Source organism: Oreochromis aureus, linkage group 13, assembly GCF_013358895.1.
Source record: "Oreochromis aureus strain Israel breed Guangdong linkage group 13, ZZ_aureus, whole genome shotgun sequence".
Lineage (NCBI taxonomy): Eukaryota > Metazoa > Chordata > Actinopteri > Cichliformes > Cichlidae > Oreochromis > Oreochromis aureus.
The window spans coordinates 34,769,114-34,781,469 of NC_052954.1; the positions used below are offsets into that span (position 1 = coordinate 34,769,114).

Here is a 12,356-nt window from a genome sequence, read left to right on the forward strand (position 1 = left end):
AAGAGGCCATCTATGTCCACTGTGAGCGACCATCTTTGAACAGAGGCGGTGGTTTACGACACCAACTGTCTGCCATCTATAATCCAGTTTTGAGTTCCCTCCCCAGACGCCTTAACGCCCACTCACATCCTGGGCCATCTGACCTCAGGAATTCACATGACAAGGTGGGGCCAGGTTTCACAATGGACTCACCAAACCCTGGCTGATTAGGTCCCACACCCGCCACACCTTGGCGCATGTGATTAGAGGATCACCAGGGGTCCTTTGTCCTCATTGGGGGATACTCCCACTGGGTTTAAATCTGGGACTCTCGGCCATTTGACCTTAGAACTGAAGAAGCTTCTCGGATGAGAGGTGAAACGTCTTCAAGCAACTTAAAGAAGTCCAGACGCCTTTCTTTGCAAACTCCTTTGACCACAGGTAAATATTCCAAGAATATTTTTGCCATTTATCTGCAGTTTATAAACACAAAATAACGTCATATTCTTTGATTTATTTTTTTTTAAGGAAGAAGAAACAAAACATAGTCGACAGTTTTAATCTGATCAACGAAGCAGCAGAAATAAAAGGAGTTTGGTATTTACATTTAAATCCATATTTGGAGATTAACATGCTGGTAAACATGAAATGTTCAGAGTTTATGTTTCAGGTCATTAAATGAATCCTCCTGAGGGAAGAGATGAGAGCCCCTTCTCGCCACCAGACAGTAAATATGACAGGAAGCTGTAACAACAACACAAAGCAAGACAATCTCATTGACACTGACTTTTAATTCCCCACCCGCACCACATTATTACTTACTGAGAGCTGCTTTAACATGTAGTTGAGCAGGTGTACCTAATGAAGTGTTTGGTGAGTGTAATCCCTGTTTGTGTGCTGGTGTTGTGTGTCTGTCACAGTCTGCAGGGACATTCAGTGAGGAGATAAGAGCACATGAAACAGCCTAAAGGAAGTCCTCAGAGTAAACGAGAGCAGCGTTCCTCCTCAGCAGCTTCTTGTTTTTTGAACTATTTTAGAGCGCAAATCTGTGAGTCCTGAAACACTTTGAACTGAGTTTGTATTAAATAACCTGTTTAAATAAACTTTAACTGTTTTTCTGCATTTTAAACTCTTATTTTCCAGCTTTTATTTTGAATAACAAACCCGCTTCCGGTTTGATTAAAAACGGTGCAGTGTGGAGTTGAGCCGCTGGGGGGCGCACACAGCATATAATTGGATCCTTTCCTGAAGTAAAAGAACAAAGAATAGAAAATCCTGTTCGAAGATTTAAAAATAACAATAATGAATGATTCTGTGATTATTCCCATCACAGTTACTGTAACTGAGACATCAGGTGATCTTTGTCCACATCTGTGTGACGTGCTGTGAGAGAGCAGGAAGTTTTCAAACATGTTCATAAAAACTATAAATGAATGAATCGAGGTAAACAGGTGCACATTCGATACAGACCTCTGAAAGAACTGATTTAAACAGGAGGTGGCACGGTGGTGCAGTGGTTAGCACTGTCGCCTCACGATAAGAAGGGTTTGAATCCACCTGCTGGCTGAACACACTCATCAGGTTAACTGGTGATTCTAAGCTTGTCGTAGGTGTGCCGCCTCTCGCCCTATGACAGCTAAGTTAGGCTCCACCTCCCTGTGACCCTGACTGAGGAAGAGGTTGGATGGAATGAGCTGGTGAAGATATGAAGGAGACTCTGAGGGCAGAGATCATCTCCTCCTCATCAGGTCTTCCTGCAGGCTCAATGAAAACATCACCTCTGTGCTGGACTCATGTCACATGTTCATTTAAAATCATGAGAAAGAGAAATAACATCAGCTGATTGGGTCGTTGGTCTGTTGAGTGTAAGGCACCCTGAGGGTCACATGACTCATCGTTCAAATGCAGAAATATAATAATACAGTTAAAGAAAGGATGGGTGAGGTTTCAGGGGTGGCAACAAACTCTGTTTAAGCCCCCAGGAACATAGCTCCGCCCACAGCTTCCAGGGGGAGGGCTCTGAGTGTGACATCAGCAGTGGTTTGACCACATACCTGAGTCACACGTTTATGTTGTATTATGGGATGTGAGCCAGAAGGGAACCAGAGTTATCACTGCTCGTCAGAAACAGACCAAAGAGACGGCGTGCTCTGCGTCACACAGTCAGCACGCTGCTGATGGCGCATCAAGTCCTGAGGCCTCAAAGTGTCACAGCTGGGGCAGCAGTCGTGTGGTGTAGTGAGAATGAGGACCCAAAATGCAGGCACTGGCTGTGATGCGAGTGAGCCTTATTACAGACGGTGTACACAATAAAAGTGAGGGCAAAACCTAAACTGGGAACAACTAAAAAACAAACGTGAAACCAAACACACATGGGATGAGGAGCAAAACGCACAGAGAGACGCAGAATTTACACCAGGTTACACAGACGACGCGACAAGGAACACAGGCAGGCACACACTATAAATACATACAAGGTAATGAGGGAAATGACACGCAGGGGTGGACACAGCTGGAGCTAATGAGCATAACGAGACACAGACCTACAAAGTAAAACAGGAAACTCACAGACTGTTCGACAACACAAAACTCGGGGACACAAACAGAGCACAGAGGAAAGACACAGGTAGGGATAATAAGAACCAAACCCAAAGAATTACTACAAAATCAGAATAAACTAGAAAATAATAACAATAAACTCAAAACGCTGGGTCACCGACCCACGACCATGACACAAAGATTCTGCAAAAACAAAAAAAACCTGCAAATTAGGACACAGTGGGTCTGTGGGGAGGGTCTGTGGGGAGGGACTGTGGGAGGGTCTATGGGGAGGGACTGTGGGTCTGTGGGGAGGGTCTGTGGTCTGTGGGGAGGGTCTGTGGGGAGGGACTGTGGGAGGGTCTATGGGGAGGGACTGTGGGTCTGTGGGGAGGGACTGTGGGTCTGTGGGGAGGGACTGTGGGCGGGTCTATGGGTCTGTGGGGAGGGACTGTGGGAGGGTCTGTGGGTCTGTGGGGAGGGACTGTGGGAGGGTCTGTGAGGAGGGTCTGTGGGGAGGGACTGTGGGAGGGTCTGTGAGGAGGGTCTGTGGGTCTGTGGGAAGGGTCTGTGGTCTGTGGGGAGGGACTGTGGGAGGGTCTATGGGGAGGGACTGTGGGTCTGTGGGGAGGGTCTTTGGGTCTGTGGGGAGGGACTGTGGGAGGGTCTGTGGGGAGGGACTGTGGGAGGGTCTGTGAGGAGGGTCTGTGGGTCTGTGGGAGGGTCTGTGACTCTGATTTCACTCTCATTTTGTTCCAAGGTCAAAAATGTTTCTCGCACCGTGTTTTAGTTTGACTTTCACTGAGCTGAAAGAACAAAACCACAGAAGAAGACGATGTCTGCTCCTGCACAGGTGGGTGTCAGACTTACACAGGTAAACGTGCACAGGTATAAACCAGGTGTGAAGTCCATGAAGAGCTCATCATATGCTGAGATATTTTTTTGCTCTGAGGACGTGGTGAACAGGCTCCACCCACCTAGTTTCCTGCTCTCCATCTTTTATCTTTTAATCATTTCTTGTGGTCATGACCTCTGACCCCGTGGTCTTTGACCTGTTTGATGATCTGTGATGTGCAGCAGGCTCCTCCTTTGGGGTAACAGTAATCTGAGTGCAGCTTCAGGCTGTGAATGATGAGTTTCTGCTTTGCAGTGAGGAGCTCCTCTGACCTTTGCAGCGAGCGACTCTTTCACACACTTAGAGAACAGCGACATGAAGTCATGCTGAGTCACAGCAGGTCAGCAGCTCTGCCTTCACCACCTCGCCCTCTCCTACATGCTGTATAACTATCACAGTATAATCGTGCAGGCTGGAGCGTTAGCCTCTCTCTCTGGTATATTTGCAGCTGAACAGAGTTCAGCAGGTAAATCAAATCATTTGAATGACGAGCTGTGTTATAAAGTGTTTCTGAACATTTTAGAAAAGGAGAAACTTCTGTGCTGTCAGGCTTTAGTGGATGTTTCATAAAACCAGATTTTGTAACCCTCACCTCAGGAACAAACAGAGCTGCACTGATCAGGGCTGGAAAGTTTACCCACAATCCACTTTGTGGCGTTTCGACCAGTGAAAGGGTTTATTCAGACTGTGACGGATCCATCACGCCACGGTTACAGACCAACAGCAGACCCTGTGTTCATGCAGACATTTCTGAAGTCACGAAGGATTAAAAACACAGAGAAATCTGGATCCAAAGTGAGCACTGCAGAGCCGCCGTAGGTCCTGTTTGACCACATTCCCTGATGATGATGTCACATAAGCTGTGTGTCCTACTGGATTTAGATCAGGTCTGCACAGTAAATGTTCCAGCACTTAGATGAGGTTTGTGAAGGTGAGAAGAAAAAAAACTGATTCCCCCTCCCCTCTCCATAAAAGGTGACTATGTGGAGAGGGCGTCCTCCTTTAGGTTCCTCTGCACCCAAATATCTGAGGACCTATGTTGGTCCACAAACACATCAGCCCTGGTGAAGAAAGCCCAGCAGCGCCTCCATTTCCTGAGGGTCCTGAGATGGAACAGGCTGCAGACTGACCTCCGAGTGTCCTTCTACCGTGCCACTATCGAGAGTTTACTGGTGCACGCCATCCCTGTGTGGTACGCTGGTTGCACAAATGGTAAATGGTAAATGGCCTGTATTTATATAGCGCCTTACAGTCCCTAAGGACCCCAAAGCGCTTTACATATCCAGTCATTCACCCATTCACGCACACATTCACACACTGGTGATGGCAAGCTACGTTGTAGCCACAGCCACCCTGGGGCGCACTGACAGAGGCGAGGCTGCCGGACACTGGCGCCACCGGGCCCTCTGACCACCACCAGTAGGCAACGGGTGAAGTGTCTTGCCCAAGGACACAACGACCGAGACTGTCCAAGCCGGGGCTCGAACCGGCAACCTTCCGATTGCAAGGCGAACTCCCAACTCTTGAGCCACGATCGCACAACAGCAGATAAGAAGAGACTACAGAGGGTCATCAGAACTGCAGAGAAGGTGATTGGCTGTCCACTCTGCCCCGGACTTAATTGTCAGCTTTAGATGTCTCTCCAGAGCCAGGGCAATTATAAAGGACCACCTCCATCCTAACCACCACCTCTTCAACATCCTGCCCTCTGCAAAAAGGTTCAGATCCATCAGGTGCAAAACCAACAGCTTCTTCCTGTGGGCTGTCAGAACTCTTAATGCAAACTAAGAGTGTGAACAGACTTCTCCTACACATCCACTCTGACGCTGCTATTGATCATCTATGTGCAACATCTCAGTCTTTCCATGTTCTGTGCGATATTTTTGGCTCAGTGGAATTACCATCCCCACCCTAAATGACCACAGCCCCTCCACCCTTATTGATTCATTATATTATATAACTGCCCTTGTATACAGCCACACAATGTTTCTGCTTCAGTGTTTCCACACATACACCATGTATATAGTTTACTCACTTATATGTATACATACCTGTTGCTTTTTCGCTGTGCAAGAAACCGCACAATGACAATAAAGTTCTAAGTGCTACGTTCTATAGTTTACTATTAGACTTAATATTTACTACATACAATAATGGAGTTCTATACATTTTACATCAGATGAAACTTTGGTTGTAAGACTCAAATAATTATTTATTAAACGCGAGACATTTTAAATGAGAATAAGAAAGAAAAGTATTTCTTTGTCCCCCCCTTTCCCTGTTAATGCCCTACCTGGCCCCCTGGCATCACTTTGCTAGACCCGCCCCTGCACAGTTACCAGCTGTCAGCTACTTAGAAAAGGATCCTGGTGTTATTTGTCTCTCAGAAACAGTTCATAACTTCAACTTATTCATGTCACCTAAAAGGTAAACCTGTTTCTCCATCACCTGTTCAGCTCTGATGATTCAGTAAGGTCATCTCCTGGTTTCAGCTTCATGTTTCCCTCTCACCAGATAACCAAACCGACATCATGGCCAGCAGCTTTACAGCTGTGGCTCCAGCAAACATCAGCTGATACTAGAAATTAATATTAAATAAATTCTGTCCCGTATGTAACAACTGAAAATAAAATAAAAATAAATAAACAATAAAAACAAAGGTCAATCAAATGGACCAATACGGCAAGGCCGGGATGGTCCATTTGGTATAGTAAATTCAATTCAATTCAATTCAATTCAATTCAATTTTATTTATATAGCGCCAAATCACAACAAAAGTCGCCTCAAGGCAAATCCGTTGGGCATCTTTCTTGACCTTCAGACAATAATTCTGATGGCAAAAGAACCAAATGGGACAGGCGGAAAAACAAAGAAAAAAAATTCTACCAACAGCTGATCAAGCTTAAACGTGCTGCTGTTGTTTATCCGCTGGTTTCCTCTTTCTGGCGCAAAGTGGGCGATAAACAAACGAGAGAAAAGCCGATCAGCTGATCATTGATCAGTTTCATGATTGAAGTAGCAACAGGAGAGAGAGGGAGAGAGAATGAGAGAAGAAGATGCAGCTGCAGCTTAACGATACAGAATAACTCCAGCTTTGTGTCTTTGTTTCATTCTAGCTGAAATCCGGGACAAATCGCGTTCCTCAATATGGAACTTTAAAGTTCGACCTCCTCGGCTGTAATTGGTCCAGCCCAGAGTCGATCACGACCAACTGGCCAATCCACCACCTTTCATAGTTCATACCGTTACAACAAAAACAAAACAAAAACAAAAAACAAAAAACACCATAAAAACGAAAAATCACCATCGACCAGTCCAGCTATGGCTTCTTCACAGGAACAGTGGTTAGCATGGCTGCCGTCACCTGCCAGGCCTCTGTGTGGAGTGGAGGCCACATGCCCACATGTGGGCATGTGCTGCGGCGATGCCCCTTCTCTCCAGGCCCTCCGGCCTTCTCCCACAGTCCAAACAGGAGCAGTTTGAGGGCTTAGGTGTGAATGTCTCTTTGTGTAGCTGGGATAGGCTTATCCCCCAGTGTCAGAGCTGCGCCTGGTATGGCTCCATGAGTGCTTCTGTATGTAACAGTGCTGCACTGGGTTAGAGTCACACCTTTGCCTTCATGAGTGCCTCACCCGAGTAGATACAGAGACGATACTGCTGATACCAGTACCGAAATTTTAACCTATAAAGGCAGCGTATGTACGGCACAGCGGTGTGTCATCATTTATGACATGACTCATCATTAATATGCAAATTCTGAACACGTTTTAATGATCATTACATTAAAAACACGTGTTCTACGCGCTGAACCAAGAAGAACAAACGCTTCTGTCAGTGTCATATCAACCCTGAAACCAGTGTTGGTATCAGTACTGGGAATACTTGGATGGAGCCGCTGCAGGTGCAGGTGCAGCTGTAAGCATGCTTATTTTAACATGGGCGTTGGGGGACGGACTCACTGCTGCCTCTGCTGGACACCAGCGGAGCTGCAGCTTTCATGTGGACTGTGAGGTCATCTCCGGCTCAGAGCCAATGAATAATTCAAAGGGCTGTAAAATAAAATAATGATCACCTGATCGTTTTGTAAACCAGGTCAGGTTTAAAAAACCCGTTTTTTAAATTTATATTATTTTACTCCTTACTAATAAAGTTTTACAGACCCCTCCCATCACAGGAAAACTGCTTTATCATGTTAAAGGTCACGCCTCGCTTTAACAATAATATTTCCTACTGCACCTGAAAGCAGCACGCCTACCCCCGCCTCCTTCACGGGGAGCTGGGCTGTGATTGAAGGAGAACTGGTGTCATCAGAGGAGGAGGAGCTCGGTAAGAAAGACGCTGCGGTCAGACAGCCGCGGAGAAGAAGACGTGACGGAGGCGCGTACCTGCAGCAGGTGAGTTCCTCCCGTTCGCGCGGGCAGGTGTCAGAGAGCCGGGCTGGCAGCGGCAGGTAGCTCACCTGAGGACGGCCCTGAAGCTCGAGCAGGAGTTTCCTGCAGAGTGATGAAGAGGAGCAGCACGAGGAAGAAAAGCAGTTTTATCCCAAACACAGAAGTGCTGCAGGACAGGAGGGCGGGTTAAAGTAGTACTCTGAGCAGAACGTACAAGTACACGTACTCATCAGTTTGTACTCGATGAGTCCGATTGAGAACCGGAAAACGAGGAAGTAAACTTCACCCGATTCTATCTGCGCCACATGTTTGGCATACCTGTACCTGTACCTGTACCTGCCTCACCGCCCGCATGCCTCTGAGCTCACAGCTGATGCGTCGATAAGACTCAGACCACCTGAGCAGCTCAGGGTCACCTGAGCACACTGCAGGTGAACAGGACCAGCTTCATCTCCCTGTGAGTGATGCTCAGGTGAGCTCAGAAGATGGATGTGCCACAGATGTGGTCTGTGGCAGCAGGTGTGGACACCTGTAGAAACACAGGCTGAGATTTCATAAACTAGTCAGCGTTATGTAACCAGCAGATATCACAGACTGTATGTAAAAGATGGCAGCGGTGTGTTTGGAGCTGAATGTTTTTGGTGCTTTTGACACTCGACGGTTTCAGTTTGTGAGACGTCACAGTGTTTATTCTGCTGCGTGGTGCCGGGGGGGTTGACCTCATGGTGCCCCACTCTGGACACGCTCCTATGTACGCAGCAGAGTTAGTGTTTGTTATTTTGGCTGAAACCCATTCAAAGTTGTGCTGAGTGTCGCTGAAAAGGAGCAGTTCATGTCCACGAACATGAAGAAGTCGTTTGGATTTCATGAGCAACAAGGAACTAGTCAGTCACTGTTTAGCCCCGCCCTCTGACAGGACCAAAATAGACTTCCTGTTTGATTCAGTCAGACCTGAAAGCAGCGACAGAGCAGAAACTCATCAGGACAGAGTTTACTGAGGTCAGAGGTCAGCTGAGCAGACTCAATCGAATCAGACCTCAGAGTGGGCGCCCTCTGCTGGGCGTCAGAGAGAACGCAGGTTTAAGAAGCTTCAGGCCTCTGGGGTGAAGATGTCAGGTGTGGTCAACCTGTAGTAGTAACTTCCTGTGTGTGTGTGTGTGTGTGTGTGTGTGTGTGTGTGTGTGTGGCCGCAGAGATGGGGGGTCAGGTGTCAACCGAGGGTGTCCACGTGGTGGTGGCGGGCGGAGGATTTGGCGGCATCGCCGCAGCTCAAGACCTGAAGTATCGAGGATTCAGCTTCACTCTGATCGACATGAGAGACGCTTTCCATCACAACGTGGGCGCTCTGCGAGCCGCCGTACAGCCTGGTATCACGAGCACACCTTTCCTCACCTGTCCACTTTTTTTATTCTAGATTTATGTTAATTTTACATATTTTAACTTTCAGTATAATTTTAAAAAAATTTGTTTATCATCTGTTATTTTTTGTTGTTGTTTTTTCAAAGTTTTTACATGTTTTTGTTTAGTTCTTAAAAAAATTTTTTTCCTCCAAGTTAGAAACAAGTTTTATTACTTATGTCACATTTTTTCTTTTGCATTTTTCTGACCTTGTTCTGGTGATTAAAAAGCAGGTTTCTGGAGTGTGACCTTTGACCTTTGGCCCTGTGCTTTGTGCAGGCTTTGCTCAGAAGACCTTCATCCCGTACGCCGAGACGTTTGGCGAGAGCTTCGTTCAGGGTCGGGTGGAGCTCGTCGACACAGACAGGCAGCTGGTGATCCTGGAGGGAGGGAGGGTGAGGACCGCAGCAGCTCCCTGTGGAGCTTCTTCTGCAGCATGAGGAGGCGAAGCTGCAGGTCAATCTGTGTCGTTTGTTTGTGCCGCAGGAGATCCAGTACTCCCACCTCATCCTGTGCACCGGCACCGACGGGCCGTTCCCCGGGAAGTTCAACACGGTGGCGGCGCATCAGGAGGCAGTCCAGAAGTACGAGGACTTCATCAGAGAGGTTGGATCCAGGTTTTACTGCTGTTTGTTTAGAAGTTATTGTTATTTAACCTTTTCATTTAATTTTGTTGAATTTCAAATCTTCATATTTAAAAATGATTTGAACTTCACCAGCAGAAAAAATACTGCCATAAAAAAATTCATGTAAAAATACATTTTGAGTAAAGTATATGTTATAAAATGTATAAACTCTACTCTAAAAAGTACATTAATGTACAAGTTTTATACTAAAGTTTATCTCTGTACTGAAATATAACCAAAACATTTTATCGTCCAATATTAGTGAGTGAAATTAGTTTTAATTCCTAATATTTTTTAAAAACTGTTTGTTTTGTTGTTGTAATGTTTAACATAGATATACAAACACAGGCCAAAAGTGTTAGAACAGCCCAGGTGAACTGACAGAGGTTAAAACAAAGGTAAGGTTAGCTAAAACTGAAAAATAATGCACATTGCAGAATGATACAAAAAGGCCTTTTACAGGAAACACAACATGGGTTAACTGAGTCCTGTGGGACCAACCGGACATAGTAGACAAACAGGAGACGGTCGCAGTGACAGATGTAGCGATACCAAGGGCTCAGAGAAGATGTGCAGGGTGAAGGTAACAGTGGTCCCCGTGGTAATCGGAGCACTGGGTGCGGTGGCTCCAGCAGATCCCGGGAACAACATCTGAGATCTCTGTCCAGAAGAGCGCAGTCCTGGGAACAGCTAAGATACTGTGCAGGAGTTTTTACTGCAAAGCTTTTCCGCAGCTGACGTGTCAGATTGTGTTTGAGTCTGGTTTTTAAATGTTTCACAACACAACAAAAAACCCAGAAAATTTCAAGAAGTCAAATTAAAAATATGTAAATGCATCACTGTGTGTGTGTGTGTGTGTGTGTGTGCGCGTGTGTGTGTGTGCGTGTGTGTGTGTGTGTGTGTGCACGCGTTCAGGTTCAGGCTGCTGACTCGGTGTTGGTGGTCGGCGGAGGATCGACCGGTGTGGAGATGGCTGCAGAGATAAAGACCGAGTATCCTGATAAAAAGGTGATGACCTTTGACCTGTCTTCCACAGCATGTCTTTGTCCCGTCCTCCTCCCCTCGCCCCCTGTCGGTCTCTCCTTGAGACTCCAGAGTCTGCTTCCTGTTAAATGGGAGTTTTTTTATTCCCGCTGTCACCAAGTCCTTACTCAGATGTGGTCTTCAGATTGGTGGAGCGTCTCTGATCATATAAAGCGCCTTGAGCTGACTGTGCTTGAGACTTTGCACTACATAAAAAAAACTGAATTGAATTGACCTCTGACCCCTGCTGCTGCCCTTTGGACCCTGACCCCGCTCTCTCCTCCGTGTCGACCCGTCCAGGTGGTTCTGATCCACTCCAAACTCGGGCTGGCTGACCCGGAGCTGCTGCCCAGCATCAGACGCGAGGCCAAACAGGTTCTCCTGGAGAAGGGGGTGGAGCTTGTGCTGGGTGAGTTCACGCCTGCAGACGGGTGACGGCTCACGTCAGCTCGGGGTTTGGCTCACTTTCTACCGCCGTGTTTTCAGGACAGAAAGTGAGCAACTTGTCGGAGCTGCCGCTGAACACGATGACGAAGAACACGGAGGTGATCACGGACCACGGCGAAACGCTGGTCACGGATCTGATCATCTGCTGCACCGGGCTCAGGGTCAACTCTGCAGCCTACAGCGCCACCTTCAGTAAGAACAGCAAACACCTGCACTGAGGTCACTTCCTGCTTTCAGCTCCACGCTGCTGTTTGACCACAGGGTCACGCCAGGTCACTGTTCTTACTTACATAGGGTCACAGGAAGTGATAAAGCAGAGTCCCGCCTCTGCTAGCCTGAAAAATCACGTAAACATTTATTTTTAGCGATAAAGATGGCTGCATTGATCAGCGACTGGTTTCTGCTCACAGATGAGAGTATGGCTGAAAACGGGGCCTTGAAGGTCAACGACCAATTGCAGGTCGACGGTTTCTCCAACGTCTTTGCCGTGGGTGACTGCACCAATGTCAACGAGCCTAAGACGGCGTACAACGCCGGCCTCCACGCCGCTGTCGCCGTGGCCAACATCGCCAACAGCGTGAGCGGGAAGGAGCTGACGTCCTATCAAACAGGTATGCGCTCACCATGCTGGGCTGTTGGTCACCTGCCTCTGTTCTCTGGCTGACTCAAGTTCTTCCTGGTTGCTAGGTGACGTCACCATGCTGCTGGCGATGGGCCATGACGACGGCGTGGGTCAGTACAGCGGGTTCAGGCTGCCCCGCTGGCTCGTCGCCTGGGGAAAAAGTCGAGATGTCCTGGTGTGGAAGAGCTGGAAGGACATGAAGCAGAAACAGCCCTGAGACTCTAACACACACGCACTCAGACACACACACGCACTCAGACACACACACGCACTCAGACACACACACGCACTCAGACACACAGACACACACGCACACACACACGCACTCAGACACACACACGCACTCAGACACACACACGCACTCACTCACACAGACACACACGCACACACACACGCACTCAGACACACACACGCACTCAGACACACACACGCACTCA

The 12,356-nt window shown here is 47.5% G+C and overlaps 1 protein-coding gene across 3 annotated transcripts; it reads left to right on the forward strand.

Moving 5' to 3' along the window:
- Positions 1-7,723: 7,723 nt before the first annotated feature.
- On the forward strand, positions 7,724-12,266 carry aifm2 (apoptosis inducing factor mitochondria associated 2). Of its 3 annotated transcripts, none has more exons than XM_031730282.2 (9): positions 7,724-7,806; positions 8,997-9,170; positions 9,481-9,596; positions 9,688-9,807; positions 10,743-10,835; positions 11,151-11,259; positions 11,337-11,489; positions 11,708-11,908; positions 11,985-12,266. In XM_031730282.2, exons 2-9 carry the CDS (start codon positions 8,999-9,001, stop codon positions 12,134-12,136), a joined length of 1,116 nt encoding a protein of 371 aa, XP_031586142.1. In that variant the 5' UTR covers positions 7,724-7,806; positions 8,997-8,998; the 3' UTR covers positions 12,137-12,266. The 3 variants fall into 3 exon arrangements, with proteins under 3 accessions (XP_031586142.1, XP_031586143.1, XP_039477328.1); XM_031730283.2 differs by lacking the exon at positions 7,724-7,806 and adding an exon at positions 7,827-8,275; XM_039621394.1 differs by lacking the exon at positions 7,724-7,806 and adding an exon at positions 7,827-8,260.
- The last annotated feature ends 90 nt before the right edge of the window (positions 12,267-12,356 follow it).

Excerpts from the sequence above, each read along its gene's own strand:
- aifm2 (XM_031730282.2), top strand. The coding sequence starts at position 8,999 with ATGGGGGGTCAGGTGTCAACCGAGGGTGTCCACGTGGTGGTGGCGGGC. Across the intron at positions 9,808-10,742 it reads ACGAGGACTTCATCAGAGAG|GTTCAGGCTGCTGACTCGGT; the intron begins GTTGGATCCAGG and ends GCACGCGTTCAG. Across the intron at positions 11,260-11,336 it reads GGGGGTGGAGCTTGTGCTGG|GACAGAAAGTGAGCAACTTG; the intron begins GTGAGTTCACGC and ends CCGTGTTTTCAG.